Source organism: Vipera berus, assembly GCF_964194415.1.
Source record: "Vipera berus genome assembly, chromosome: 5".
In the NCBI taxonomy this organism is placed as follows: domain Eukaryota; kingdom Metazoa; phylum Chordata; class Lepidosauria; order Squamata; family Viperidae; genus Vipera; species Vipera berus.
Genome location: NC_138207.1, coordinates 69,441,137 through 69,457,631, shown reverse-complemented (window position 1 = coordinate 69,457,631; position 16,495 = coordinate 69,441,137). Strand labels below are relative to the sequence as shown.

Genomic DNA, 16,495 nt, shown 5'->3' with positions numbered 1-16,495 from the left:
TCAGACATTTCACTCTCCTCACACAAAATTGATGCACACGTCTGGAGAGCACAATATGGTAAAAGACTGGCTCCAGGTTGGCAAAGAGATGAGAAAAGGTTATATACCCACCCTTATATATTCAACCTTTATAAGGAATAAATATTGAGCAATATTGGAAGAAGGTAAATGTTATTTTAAAACTGGAAGAACAAATATGAGTAACCTGAGCTATGTTGAAGACATTATTCTGATATCTGAAAATGCAAATGATCTGCAAAATGTAGTAGTAAAATCAAAAACCCCCCAAAATGAAATTATTACATATTAAAAAGACCAAAATAATAACAACAGGTTCAGCAATCAGGCTTAGAATTAAAGTTGCAACATTAAAGACATTGAAGTGATAGACACCATCTGCCTTTAGGATCAACTAGTAACAAGGAAGCAGCAATCAAGAAATACATAGCAGACCAGCAGTTGGTAAAACAGCAAAAAAGATCTTGGAAAAGATATTCAGATTCTGGGCTGCGCCTATACCTACAAAGATCAGAATTGTTCAGGCAACAGTTTTCGCTGAAACATGCTATGACAGTGTTGAACTTTGAAGAAGCATGGTACAAACACTAATGAAGCTTTTGAACTATGGTGTTGCAGAAGGCTCTTGAGAATAAATACCAGGTAGCCATGAAAAAAATGAATCATCAAATAAATCCACCCAAAGTATAACAAGAGAATTATATTTGCACGATTCTGTTATTGCAGCTTTACAGTAAAGCAGAATTAACTTTACTGTATTTTTCCTGTCTGAGCTTACCTGGTAAGGATGACATTTAGAGTTGATACTGACTTGATGACACCTAGCCAATTAATCATTCAATCAATCAATCGTGAACAATAGTTTCAGTCAATAAGGACTTAAATGGCTGTGTTTAATCATATAATCCATTAACACTCCAAGAGCAGTTGCCAAAACTACCACAGAGTCTTAGTAGCTAAATAACTGTATGCCATATGCATGGAGCCTTTATTAGGAGCTTAAGCACAATAGGTAATTTATGAACCGCAACGCAGAATATGTTAGATATATTATTTGGGATCAGCTATACCTATATACCACAAAAAGCCTTATATACTGTATAATTAGATTAGTAGTTCTCAAAGACAACTGAAAAGTTCTACACTTTCCAGAAGTGGGGCACGTGGTTCTTAGAACGTACATCTCAATGAACTACAATGAAAAAACAGAAATAACCAAACAGAAAGCAAACAAAAGCAATATAATCAGACCTATCTCCTCTCCCTCCTTCTCTCCCCATCAAATGTATTATTAAACTGACTCCTGTTTAGCTTCTTCAATAAAAATAGGCATATTAACATTTTGTGCCTTAAATAGAAATAATATTCAATTATGTATTTAAATTATTTATATGGCCATCCATTTCATAACAGAGAGACTGGACAGTGGATTAAAGCAATAAATACAGCATATAACTCGTGATACCCAAAGTTAAAGCATTAAATCCTAAATCACAAAACCCAATTCAACATCAAATCTCAGCTAATTTCCTGGCCCAAATATCTAGAAACGCAGGCACATCTTTAAAGCCTTACAAAAGGTTACCCAGGTTGGTTACCCTCTGGATCTCCAGAGGGACGCAGAGCAAGCGGACCCACAGAGAAAGCACAACTTCTAGGTCCAAAGAGATCCCACGGTTTGAGGGGAACTGGAACAGGCCTTTACTGCAAGATTTGATGGGCTCAGCAAAAACAATGGGAGAGACAGTCCATAAATATTTTCAGGTCACTTGATCCCTTAACTGTATAAAACTCAAATCCATTTTAGTTAATTAGGTTAATACAGTTATTTCAAGAAGATGTATTAAAATATTACTGTACCTGGAGAAATAGACTCTGCATACTCAATATTTTCATTATAGTTCTTTCGGAGGAAGCATAAAATGAATGCCAGACCCTTCTGTACCACTTCGAGAGGGGGAAATTCCAGAGGACAATGCCTGAGATTTAAGGCTGTAAGTGAAACTACCTTACCTGCCAAAAGAAGAAAACCAAAGATGCAATGTTAAAATGTTTCAGAAAAGAAAGCTCTCCCTATTACTACTTAAGTAAATATTACTTAGAAACAATAAGACTTGTTTGTGGAAGTGTATGAAGGAAGGCCTCCCACTTGCCTCAATGGGCAGGCTGCTGTGTAACAGCCAAAGCTTCAGAGAAAATGGCAGTAGATGAGGACCTCAGCAAAAATTCTCTATTTATTTCATTTGTTTACCATTTGTTTTGCATACCGTGCACACAGATTTTACCTGGAATAGGCAGTCTTGAAGAAACCCAGATCCCAAGCCGTATATGGCAACTAATGTAGCTCATAGAGCAGAGATGTGATATATGCCATTCTAGGGGCGCCCATCACTGCCCACGCTGCTGCATTTTGTATCAGCTAAAGCTTCCAGATACTTTTCAAGGGAAGTTTCATGTAGACCATGCTACTACAATCCACCTGGAGATTGGCCAGGGCATGAATGACTATCAGGAGAGCCTTCCAACTCAGGAAAAGGCAGAACTGGTATATAGTATGAAGTTCTGCAAAAGGCCTGGATAGGGAAAAACCAACTCCAACTGAATCCTACTAAGATCGAGTAGTTGTTGATATTAAAATATTCTGGATCTGATTAATTTCCATTCAAATACCAGGATGGGGTGTGTAATCTGGGAGTCCTCTTGAATTCATAACTCCTGTTCAAAGAGCAGATGGCAGCTGTGGCTAAGTGAACCTTTGTTCAGCTACCTCAGGTGCATCAATTGTGCCCTTTTCTAGATTGGGAGGAGTGGCTTTCAGATGGCCATTCATGCCCTAGCCTAGATCCCTCGAGGCTTGACAACTGCAATATGCTCTATATGAGGCGGCCCTTGAAGACCATTCAGAAGCTTCAGCTGGCCAGAATGCAGTCATGAGCTTGCCTTAGTATGCTCTTGTGATAGCCACTTTTCTCTGAACTGTACTGGTTGCCAATCTGCTTCCAGGTATGACTCATGGTGCTAGTTATTACCTGTGCATCTAACTTGCCCAGGATCAAGACTCATAACTGAGTATCATCAGCAACTAATAATACCTGACTTCAACTAATAGATGACTTTAAGCATCAGAATCATTTAGATATCATTTAGAGCCTTGGTGGAGCAGTGGGCTGATGCCTCCTTAAGTAACACCAGCTGCCTGCAATTAGTGCAGGTTCGCATCCCACCAGGCTCAAGGTTGACTCAGCCTTCCATCCTTCCCAGGTAGGTAAAATGAGGACCCAGACTGTTGGGGGCAATTAAGCTGACTTTGTAATGATGCCGCTTGGGGGTGTGTGAAAGCCCTAATAAGCAGGCATATACATAGAATGAAGGCTACTGCTAAGCTTGTAAGCCGCCCTGAGTCTTCGGAGAAGGGCGGGATATAAATGGAATTAAAATAAAAATAAATAAAAATTAAACAGGAAGGGCAAGAGCATGAAACCCAGTGACGCATGTCAGATGTGTCTGGGTCAAATTCTCCCAACCACTATAAACACTGAATACAGTAAACCCGGCAATGCAACATTGGACTCTCATTGCTAATTCCCATAGGCAGCCGAGGATAGCATGATATTGGAATCTGCTGAGAGATTAAGAAGAACTAGGAAAGATGCAGAAACAGCAGAAAGAGAAGCTTTTATCACCACAATAAGATGCCTAATATGGGCTCTCATTTACACTTGGGTGGATTTACTTTTGATTTTTGACGAACAACTTGCTCAGAAAACCGAGGAGCACCTTAGGTTTGATGCATAATGAGAGAATAATTGGAAAAATCCAATACAGGGTCCTCATCCTATGCTCACTCCAGATGGCCATCAATTTTTTGGGAAGCAATCTAAAGTCCCTCTGGAATCTTGCAGGGTCCACTAATTGCCTGGAGTGGGTTGATTAAACAGATCCTGCCTTCTTACACTGACAAGCCCAAAGGTGACCAGAAAATGATCTGACATGGCAAAGGAGTGATTACAGGTATCCTCAACTTACAATAGTTCATTTAGTGACCATTCAAAGTTACAATGACACTGAAAAAAGTGACTTATGACCATTTTTCACACTTAATGACTGTTGAAGCATCTCCATAGTCATGTGATCAAAATTCAGATGCTTGGCAACTGCTTCATATTTACGACGGCTGCAGTGGCACGGGGTCATATGATCACCTTTTGCGACCGTCTGACAAGCAATGTTAATGGGGAAGATAGATTCACTTAACAACCACATTACTAACTTGTAACAACTTCAGCGATTCACTTAACAACTGTGGCAAAAAAAGGTTGTTAAATGGGGCAAAGCTCACTTAACAAATGTCTCACTTGGCAACATAAATTTAGGGCTCACTTGTGGTTGTAAGTTGAGGACTACCTGTATATTATCTTCCACTTTCAGATCAGATTGTAACTAATCTATGGCCAAAAAGAAATAATGTGTGAACCCGGTATGCGTCAGGCTCCCAGTGACTCCACTGCCAATCCCGCAACAGAAACTAGGAGCTCAAGGAGGGATGTTCTTGTGCAGCAGGAAGGCTAGTAGAACAGTAGCTACTCCCTAGAGCTCCACTTAACAGAACAGAAAAAGAGAACAGAGTTGGAAGGGATAATGGGGGTCTTCTAGTCCAACCCCCTGCTCAAGCAGAAAACCCTGTACCATTTCAAGCAAATGGTTGTCCAATCTCTTCTTAAAATCCTCCAGTGATGGAGCACCCACAACTCTGGAGACAGGAGGGCCCTTTAACCAGAAGGTCTCCTACTTGTTTACCTGGAGAGCAAAAAGGCTGAAAATGTCATCGCCTCAGACCCATGTTCTAAATGCAAACAGATGAGGTCCCAGTGGGTGTTGAGCCTAATGATTCAATAGCCCCTGGATCCAATACTGATATCCTCTGCTCAGCCAGCTAACACGGGTGCCAAGCAGCTTCACGGGCCTGAGAATCCTGCACTTTGGCAAAGCAAGCACCTTGCAAGCAAGCAGAAAAATGCTGACTCCGCAAGCAAGCCCCATGCCTCATTATTGGCAACCGCTGAGCAGGAAATGTTTTGGCTGTGTACGCCAATTTAATCTATGCAGGGACTCCTTCTGTTACTGGAAGCAACTTTGGCATCTTTATTTGTGAATTCCTGTACTTGATTTCTGCTTGTTTTGACCTTGGTGTTCCTGGCCAAGCTTCTGACTCATCCCTTGATACTTTACAAGCTGTTGTGTAGTAATGGATTACAAACTATCTATTCAGATTATGCCTTTTCCTTAGCCCCAAGTAATTTATCATGCAATTTATCATGCACATATTCTTTCCCGTTTCCCCAACTCTTTTTCTGTTGTCTGCTGCCATCTCTCCAGATAAAACCTCCTAACACTTTTATAAGTCCTTGTTTACCATCTTATTCTATTAGATACCTGATAGAATCTACCCTACATATAAACAGGCCCTGAAAAATATATTTCTATCCCTACTGCTGGGGTAACTCCAGAAACTGTTTTTCACAGATGTCTCCACTAGAGGGCAGAACATTCCCTTATTACTAATAGAAAAATGGATTATTTTAGCTTCATTTAATGTTTATGCTATTTCTTATAAATTTCCATGAAATCTAAAATGTTTTAATCAACAGCATGCACTGTGAAAGGAAGGTGCTCTCAGACAGCACCCTATTGCTTTGAATCCAAAGATACTGTGCAGCTATTCCTTTTTCTAGGCATGGGAAAACATAAGAATGTTCAGGACAGAAAATAATATTACCTGGATACCTTGAAAAAATTTCTGAATATGTCGTTATCTGTGTAATAAATGTCCTGTATGCAGTACAAGTCGTTCTCAACGTACGACCACAACTGAGCCCAAAATTTCTGTTGCCAAGTGAGACATTTTGTTAAGTGAGTTTTGCCCCATTTTATGATCTTTCTTGCCACAGTTGTTAAGTGATCACTGCAGTTGTTAAGTTAGTAACATGGTTGTTAGGTGAAACTGGCTTCACCACTGAATTAACCTGGTTGTTATTATTAGTTGCCCCACACTTCACTAGTGATACTGGTAACATATGGCCTCTCTCAGATGAGAAGTCAGCCTAAAGACCTAGAGCCTTGGTGGAGCAGTGGGCTAATGCCTCCTTAAGTAACACCAGCTGCCTGCAATTAGTGCAGGTTCGCATCCCACCAGGCTCAAGGTTGACTCAGCCTTCCATCCTTCCGAGGTAGGTAAAATGAGGACCCAGATTGTTGGGGGCAATTAAGCTGACTTTGTAATAATGCCGCTTGGGGTGTGTGGGAAAGCCCTAATAAGCAGGCATATACATAGAATGAAGGCTACTGCTAAGCCTGTAAGCCGCCCTGAGTCTTCAGAGAAGGGCGGGATATAAATGGAATTAAATAAATTAAATAAATAAATAAAGGGCAACAATTTATCGCACATATTTCCATATTTTGTCAAAGCAATGGAGAAGAAACTTCGGAGCTTTTTAATTTAATCTGTCTTTTATAAATGGGGGTGGGGGTGTGTGTAGCATTTCCTAATGTCAGCCAGGCTATTCTAAGGACACAGAATCGCTGAAGGGTATAGTTAATGGTGCTTCCCAACCTGGGCAACTTTACAATGTGTGGATTTGAATTGCCAGAATTCTCCAGCCATCATGGCCATTGTAAAGAATTCTAAAAAAAAATGAAGTCCATACACTGCAAAAATATTTCCAATGCGGATAGTTCTTGACTTACGACCACAATTGAGCCCAACATTTCTGTTGCTAAGTGAGACATTTGTTAAGTGAATTTTGCCCCATTTTATGACTACCTCGCCACAGTTGTTAAGTGAATCACTGCAGCTGTTAAGTTAGTAACATTTTGTCAAATGAATCTGGCTTCCCCATTGACTTTGCTCGTCAGAAGGTTGCAAAAGGGGATCACGCGACCCTGGGACGCTGCAACTGTCACAAACATGAGTCAGTTGCCAGGCATCCAAATTTTGATCACGTGACCTTGGGGATTCCGCAATAGTCGTAAGTGTGAAAAACAGTCATAAGTCACTTTTTTTCTGTGCCACTGTAACTTTGAACAGTCACTAAATGAACTGTTGTAAGTTGAGGACTACCAGTAAACATCTCTAGGAAATGAGAGTGGGATAAAAATTGATTAGAATTATTGTTAGGACCAAAATCTAGAGTTATCCACAGTTCTTAATTCTCCACTGTACTTATCACACTTTGATAAAATTGAAAAACTTCTGAATTATATTATACCAAAATTTAAAATATACTTAAGCTATTTTTCTCTTTACGGAAGCCTGTTTAATTTCGTTATGAAAAATGTCACAGTACAAATACATTTGAGTAATATAAAGTAAACAGAATCCATTTATAACTGGGAAAAACAATATGAAAACTGCCAAGATCATAACGCAGGTAATAACACATTTTTCACACTGCCTTCAAAATGGTATTTTAAAATGTCCACTCACAGCTTGAGTAATTACTATTTCCGCTGTTTTTGCTCTTATTTTTTGAAGCTGTAGTACTTAGTATTCTGTATTAGACTATATTTTATTCATGATTACATGTATGTTTGCACACAAATTATTTCTGTAAAAGCAGTGGAAGACAAATACCTTTCTACAACAGGTTTCCCTTATTCTAAATTGCTGTCAATTAAATCCTATTATTAACGTTGTAAAACATTTTTTTCTTTTCAAGAATATTCCTCAGCAGTAATAAAAACAGTAGTCATGCTATTCCCAGTTTCAAATCTTCTGTGCCTCTTTTCTCCCCCTTCTTCTACACTATTCTTATTCTTATGGGTATGTCAACTTCTGATGTAATGCAAAAATATCTGCACACAGACCTTGTTGCTCTTACATAAAGAAATACTTTCTTAGGAAAATACAAGGCTCCCAAAGCAATTATAGAAGTATAAAAAAATTAAATACTAATAAACAGGCTTGACTCAAGGTCATCAACACTTCTATATTCTGTTCGCTTCACCTGTGTGAGTACTTTCTAGACCAGGGATGTCAAACTCAATTTCACTGAGGGCCACATCAGCATTGCGGTTGCCCTCAGGGGGCTGGGTGGGTGTGGCCAGGGTGGGCGTGGCCTACTGGGTGGGCATGGCTAGAGTGCGTATGGCCTACTGGGTGGGCGTGGCCAGCTCTACATCATTCGCATCAAGGGTGCCTATGGGGGCCTGGGCAGGAGTGGGACAGATCTGAGGGTCTCTGGCAGAAGGAGGGTCTCTGGGCCAGGGCCAAGGCAGTGGGGGCCGTTCCCTCACTGTTTCCAGGATGGCTTTGCGGGCCACATGAAACCACTTCGCGGGCCGGATCCAGCCCCCGGGCCTTGTGTTTGACATGTCTGTTCTAGACAAACTATTTATGTAAGATTTGAACCTTTTATTTACTAAATGTAAAAAAATAGACAAACGAGGGTTGGGTAAATCCTGATAGAAGGAACATGAAAGTGGGTTAAGTGCAGTGAGAAAAGGTCACTTAAGAAGATGAAACAAAGAAATTAATCACTTGCGGGAAGAATCTGGCTGTCAGATTCAGTGAAATTTAGTTTCCATTTGAAGGTAACAATCAATCAATCAATAAAAACAACTACAGGTAGTCCTCAATTTACAACAATTTGTTTAATGACTGTTCAAAGTTACAACGGAACTAAAAAAATGACTTATGGCCAGTCTTCACACTTATGACCACTTATGACCACCGCAGCAGCCCCAGTCATGTGATCAACCTTTCAATGTTTGGCAACCAGCATGTATTTACTTAGAATGATTACAGCATCCCAGGGTCCTGAGATTGTTATTTACAACCTTGTTGGGAGCTTCAGACAAGTAAAATCAATGGGGGAAGCCAGATTTGCTTAACAATCGCAACATTCACTCACAACATTCACTTAACAACCATGGCAAAAAAAGTCATAACGGGGGGCATGAATCACTTAACAACCATCTTGCCTAGGAACAGAAATTTTTTGCTCAATGTTGGTCATAAGTCATGGAATACCCGTATGCTATATTATGGCAAGAAATCAAACAAGATTTCAAAATGGGGAGAAACGTGAAGCCTTTCTGGTAAGGATCAATTGCAATTTATTAAAAAGAATGTATTATCCAGGATAAATTAGTTGTTTCCAATGGGGCTAATCTCAACCTCAGAGAAAATCTTATCAGAATGGCAAAAATATTGTCAGTATAGGTCAAGCCATGGCCATTCAGTCAGGGACCATTCCAAGCTAAGATGGCTGATGAATGAATGGGGTTTATAACTGGTCTTCAGAGTTCTGGCCATCCCAGCATCCCCGCAATCATGATCTGCGTATTGGGTAATCTATCTGCACTTACAACCAGTTGCAAAATGCCCTGCAATCATGTAACCACCATTTGCAACCTTCCTTGCTGGCTCCCTCAGAAATTCAACGGGGAACCCAGCCAAGTCACTGGAATAGGTCTCTCCCACCTCTAACTCGCCACCAGCCCCTCTGCGCTTTGATGACATACAACATTGCCATAAAGGATTTTATGGCATAATACAAAATGTTATAAAACATTTTCTGTGGTCAGTTGCTGTTTGACTGCACTATGGAGTTCAACGTGGGCTACTTTCAAGACAGATACATCTCTGAATTCCAGTACATTAGGAGCTCTGCCTTTGTTGAAGATATTGAGGAATCTGGCAAGGAAATATCTCTGAAACGAGAACCCAGTGGGTCCTGTGTTGTCTAGTTAAGTCTAAAGACTATTTTTTCCTTTATAAAGACTATTTTTCTTTTTATAAAATAACACAGTGCATTTTAAAACTGTTTATCAATATCACTGTACAATTTAAGCAACCTTATTATTACCATTTAGAAAATATTTAACATTGAGACCACCTTTTTTTCTTCAGGTTTAAACATTTAATTTATTTAAATCATCACAGTGGTAACTATTTTTAATTTCATTTGAATAAACAAAATGTTATCTGTATTCTATAATATATTATTCACATTTTATAATACAATAAAACAATTAACTTGGGGAAAACATTTGTTACAAAAAAAAGAACGAAATAAGAAGGGATAGGAACAAAAATGAACTGATTATGTAAACTGAATATTAAAATGGGTGATCAATATAAAGTAGGCACCCTGAGACAGTTTGAACACATATGAATGAGGATAAAAGTGCAAAACAAATATTTAAAAGAATACTTAAGAAGAAAGAAAGGCCAAGAAATCTGTGACTGGATGGAACTGATGAGATGCTCAGAAAGAAAAATCTAAGAAGTTTGAAAAAGAAAAAAGTGATATATGAAGTAGTGTAAGAAAGTGATAAAAACAAGAATGATTTGCAAGGACAGAAAGATATAGTGTGTTTGTAAACTAGATCAAGCTATTATTTCTGTTCCTTTTCTTTCCTTTCCTCTTAACTCATGTCATTCATGCCATTTGTTCTAACTATTTTTTCCTGACCTCTCATGCTGCTTAACTGAGAGGAGTATCTTGAGAGGAATATATGTATGGTAAGTTCAGTTAGATAGTACTGAGGGGACAGAATACTTACCAAGCTCCACTGGTAGCCTTTTAATAGGATTTTTCTCTAACAGGAGAGTTTTCAGCTGCCTTTTTAATAAATAAGAAAATAATATTTAAATATATAATGACAAATATGACTAGTCAAGAAACTAAGAGATGATTAATGTATATATTCTTATACTATTTTAATGAAAAAGTAGATTCCTGAAAGAATCTAAATGGCCTAATGAATTATGATGCATTATATGTACTTGTACAAGAATACTGTTTATCAATTTCTACCCCACATCAGGGCCCAATAGGATGGAGATGCTTTCTGTAAGAAAAATTCTATATTTCTTCATATATATACGCTGAGTTTGAAAACATACGTAGTCACATCAGTGATGGACTGATTTTTCAAAAAGGCTATTTTTTTATATTTAGTGCATTAAAATACATCACCATCGTCAAACTCTGCTGTACATATTGGGGGAGCATACTTTGAAATTAGCTTCTCTCTATCATTAAGAGCTATTTCAGACATATATTCCTTTGCCAACTGATAATAAATGCAAAAAAGGCACCACAAATAGATTCACACTGTTTTCTTCACATATAGTATTAATATTAATATTACACCCCTCCTGCGTGAGCTGCATTGGCTACCGGTTGCCCTCTGGGTGAGATTTAAGGTGCTGGTTCTTACCTTTAAAGCCCTACATGGCTTAGGCCCGGGATACTTTCAGGACCATCTGCTGCCGGGAACGAATTCCCATCGCCCAGTACGCTCACACAGAGAAGGCCTCCTCAGGGTACCGTCAGCTAGACAATGTCGGCTTGCGACCCCCAGGGGAAGAGCCTTCTCTGTGGGAGCGCCAGCCCTGTGGAACCAGCTCCCCCCTGAGCTTCGGATGGCCCAAGATCTCCAGTCCTTTCGCCGCGGCCTCAAAACACTCCCTTTTCCACCTGGCTGACCTGGACTGACAGGGGTTTTAATTATGTTTACAATTCTAACTCTATTCTTTAATTTATTTTAATTTATTTCCAATTTTTATTTTTAATTTACTGTACAGAGACCTTCACGTTTTGCTGTTGTTAGCCGCCCTGAGTCCCTCGGGAGATAGGGCGGGATATAAATCCCATTAATAAATAAATAAATAAATAAATAAATAAATAAATAAATAAATAAATAAATAAATAAATAAATAAATAAATAAAAATAAGTCAACTGGGAAAGAACAGAAACAATGCAAGTGAAGAAAGCTCACTGTAGACCAGGGCTTTCTGCAGCCTATTATCACAGCCAAAAACAAATATGAAGCGTCTGTAGGGAAGTGTCCTGACCTATTAGAATTCACTTCAATTGCCCACAAACGTCTTTCTGAAGACGAGGGACAGAATGCGCCAAGGGATCGCTCTTAGCACAACCGGGAAATCTGGTGATTTTGTTTCCCAAGATAAAAGTCAACATTACTTTAAAAGTAGCAGTGGCACTGTTTGGGTGAAAACTCAGATTTGCAGTGCCGGAATAGTAACCAGAAGCTTCCTAAATACTGAGTTATTTCAGAAGAAACCAGAAAGCCCAACACATGCTTCAGAAACTGAGCAATTTCATAAAGAAATGAGCCATCAGCCTTCACAAAAATATCCACTATGACTCTTAAGGTTGTTCAAGATGGTTCATGGTGGGATATCTCTGCCTGGCTGAATATGGAAAGAAGATGTGCCAAGATTTTAGAAAAGAGTTACTTTTCTTCCCCCTTATCCATTTCTTTTGATATAAAATAAGACCTCACTTTCTTTCTAGAAGTTGGCATTCACTTGAATAAGAAAAAAAATATCTGTTCCCATCCTTAAATTTATTTAAAACTATATATTACTGTATATACATTATTCTGAAAAGCCTGCTTATATATTTATCATGAAACATATACCCATGTGGCACAATTTTTTTTTAAAAAAACAACAACTCAAATCAAGGCTCTGTACCAGGGGTAGGCAACCTCGGCTCTTTTATGACTCGTGGACTTCAACTCCCAGAATTCCTGAGCCAGCACAGCTGGCTCAGGAATTCTGGGAGTTGAAGTCCACGAGTCATAAAAGAGCCGAGGTTGCCTACCCCTGCTCTATACCGATCTCCTATATAAGAATTAACCTGGTTGTTGTTATTAGTTGCCCCACACTTCACTAGTGATACTGGTAACATATGGCCTCTCTCAGATGAGAAGTCAGCCTAAAGGGCAACAATTTATCGCACATATTTCCATATTTTGTCAAAGCAATGGAGAAGAAACTTCGGAGCTTTTTAATTTCATCTGTCTTTTATAAATGGGTGTGGGGGTGTGTGTAGCATTTCCTAATGTCAGCCAGGCTATTCTAAGGACAAAGAATCGCTGAAGGGTATAGTTATAATGGTGCTTCCCAACCTGGGCAACTTTACAATGTGTGGATTTGAATTGCCAAAATTCTCCAGCCATCATGGCCATTGTAAAGAATTCTAAAAAAAAAAAAATGAAGTCCATACATTGCAAAAGTATTTCCAATGCAGGTAGTTCTTGACTTACGACCACAACTGAGCCCAACATTTCTGTTGCTAAGCGAGACATTTGTTAAGTGAATTTTGTCCCATTTTATGACCTTTTCTCACCACAGTTGTTAAGTGAATCACTGCAGCTGTTTAGTTAGTAATATGTTTGTTAAATGAATTTGGCTTTCTCATTGGCTTTGCTTGTCGGAAGGTTGCAAAAGGTGACCACCATTTGACCCTGGGACACTGCGACTGTCATAAATAAGAACCAGTTGCCAAGCACCCGAATTTTGATCACGTGACCATGGAGATGCTACAACGGTTGTAAGTGTGAAAAACAGTCATCATTTTTGTCAGTGCTGTTGTAACTTTGAACAGTCACTAGATGAGCTATTGTAAGTCAAAGACTACCTTTATTTGTTCTTGTGATGATAATTAGTGTTAGTATTTAATCATACATGGTACTACTACTCAATTTGTTGAATAGTAGTTACATGATATCTACTACTGAACAAATTCTTTTTTAAAAAAACAGTGGACATACTTATATAGCAGAAAACGTACTTGTGGCATCCAATCCCAGAAGGAAGCTCTTTCAATTTATTATAGCGCAGGTCTAGCCAAGTAAGATTTGACAGGCTCTGGAAAAAATCTTCAGGAATTACAGAAAGGGCATTTCCTTCCAGATATAAATACTAAAAGGGGAGAGAGGGAGAGGGAGGGGAAGAGGGTTAGAGGGGGAGGGAGGGAGGGAGGGACAGAGAGAGAGAGAAACAGATGAGTAGCCTACGAAATTGTATTGCTTAACATATAATTTGAAAGTAATAATTTGCCACAAAATGATAAAGTGCTAAAATTATTCAAGTAATTTTTAAAGGATTATCAAGGATACAGTTATCTTAAAATGCAATTTGTATATACTGCAACATCTCAAGTGGGAAAACAATATTTTTTCAGTTATCCTTTAATTAGGTATGTTAATAGTGAAAGACTTACTCTGAGATTAAATAATCTGTATACTTCTGAAGTAAGATGCTGTAGATCTTTTCGACTCAGATCCAGAGAGACTGCTGAATTAGATACAAGTTTTTCGAGAGCTCGGTGGATGCGCCTTGATGAACTAGAAACTGAATCGTTCCTCCTTTGAATATTTTGACAGTTATCTCCACTGCCATTGTTTTCTATATAATACCACTTTTCGTCCATTTGTTAATTAACGTTGATTAAGCCAGAAGTCTAGCAGCTCTGTAATTCAAAGATAATAAACTGAAAAATAACAAAATTATGTGTAAATCAGCAATATAAATATAGTTTCTAAATGGATTTAACATTAGTAGAATAACTTTTTCTTAAATAAATGGTTTTACTTCGCAATTGTGTTAGTTATACTGCTGCAATATTGGAGAACTGAATGCTAACAAGAATTGCTTTCCACAATTGCTAATATCACTAGCACTACACAACAAAACACAAAAAGCTCCTCTATAATCTCATTTGGATTATTTGTGGGGCTTACAAATTAGTTGCCAAAAAATTAAAGGGCAGCGCTGTCTTTTCCCCCTTTTTAAGTTTTAGGTTGTATGCCTTATATAAATAGATAGCATTTGTTTCAGGCTTGATTACTGTAACTGGCAAAAGGCACAGGTACATGTTAAACCTGACCAAACTAACATTCTTGCAGTCGGATCCTCAGGCCCACTCTGGCTACTAGATCCTATTTGAAGGGAAATATTTTGTGCTCCTAAACATGGAATCAGTAAATCTGACTTGAGCAAGAATTAGTGAACATGTTTCTTAATATTAGTACAAAGGTTCAACCAGACTAAAACATGAGTTTTTGTAGTACGAAGGTTCAACCAGAGTAAAATATGAGGTTTTGTAGCACCTAGCATTTTGCTAGCTACACCCTACTAGGAAGAGAGTCAAGAAGAATGACAAAAGAATGCTTGCTTGTATGGATGCCTATAAAGCAAAGGCAAGAAGAAAGGGCCAGAAATTAATTACCTCTTATATAAAAACTAGATAGGACAAGACAAACAGGGGTCACATGTAATTGTGTAACTATCTACACCCCACTGACCCTTATGTTTAGTAGACTGCAAAGTACGTAAGTCACTGCCATAGAAATCAAATGCCAACAAAGCTTGCCAGCATTCTTTTATTTGAGAAGTCCTCGGATAAACTAGCCCTTCCTTTTCATTCACAAAGTATAACAGATCAAAGTAAACAACAAGATAATTCTGGGAGCTAGTGGTATTAATGGATATTCTTTCCTTTGTCTGGTGCTTTCCATACATTCCTTTGGGTTTCCACACCTCTGTCACAACATGACTTAGGGTTTTGAGAATTATTTTTTACATCTGTGACACCGCACATTTTACAGTACTGAACTCCAAATGCCATGTCATTTTAATGTCATGAGGTACAGATAGTCCTCACTTAACAACCCTAATTGGGATCAGCAACTCCATAACTAGGTGACACAGTCTTTCAAGTGAAATGTCATGTGACCATTCTGCTCAGCGATAGCAGTTCTATCAATCCCAATTGCTGTTGCTGAATGAATCCCATGTGACTGTTAGGCGAGGACCTCCTGGATCCAAGCCATTATTGGGGAAAAATGTACACACCCCATACACCTATCTCCGCCCCATCTCTGCCCTTTTGGCTACCCACCGATTCGCTGCTGCCAGCTCTCCTGCTGCCCAGCCTTCCCCGCTATCTCACTGCTAAGCTTGTAAGCCGCCCTGAGTCTTCGAAGGGCGGGATATAAATGGATTTTTTTAAAAAATTGTAACTACTAGACTGACTAGACCAGGGGTAGGCAACCTCGGCTCTTTTATGACTCATGGACTTCAACTCCCAGAATTCCTGAGCCAGCTGGCTCAGGAATTCTGGGAGTTGAAGTCCTTGAGTCATAAAAGAGCCGAGGTTGCCTACCCCTGGACTAGACCCTTCTTTCACGCAACTTGGACCTTCCCTTTTGTGCTGGCCAAAGCTTCTCTCAAGTGCCAGCTAGGGCTTCTGCACCCCTTAGGGCCTCTACACACTGGTCAGTGCCTCCTTCTAATTGGGGCCTTCTTTTGCACTGGCACGTGAAAGAAGGTCCTGGCCGGTATGTGAACAGGGGCCCTGGAGAGGGTGTGAATAGAGGCTTTAGTCAGCACACAAATGGAGGCCCCGAACGGCTTGCAAGAGAAGGTCCCAGCTGGACCAGCGCAAGATAAAAAGCGCATGAAAGAAAGCTTCCTTTGGTAAAATAGTGGCCCACTGGGGCAGGGCTAAGTGATGAGGGCAGCTGGCAGCAGTAGGTAGTCAGGCAGCCAAAAGACAGTCACCAACGCAGGTGGGCCAATTTTGTCCATGAGACTGCAGGAATGCTGCAGTGATGTTGCATAAGGCTCCTGAGAATACCATGGACAGCCAAGAA

General features: G+C 39.3%; 1 protein-coding gene across 1 annotated transcript in view; it reads right to left on the bottom strand.

The window, feature by feature from the left end:
- Positions 1-14,271, bottom strand: part of LRRC27 (leucine rich repeat containing 27) — a gene marked incomplete at its 5' end in the record, with an annotated part of 38,228 nt that extends 23,957 nt beyond the window's left edge. The window contains 4 exons of the mRNA XM_081328585.1: positions 1,879-2,031; positions 10,585-10,643; positions 13,630-13,760; positions 14,062-14,271. Of these exons, the coding sequence (XP_081184711.1) occupies positions 1,879-2,031; positions 10,585-10,643; positions 13,630-13,760; positions 14,062-14,271 (553 nt within the window). The remainder of the gene's footprint in view (positions 1-1,878; positions 2,032-10,584; positions 10,644-13,629; positions 13,761-14,061) is intronic.
- Positions 14,272-16,495: the final 2,224 nt, after the last annotated feature.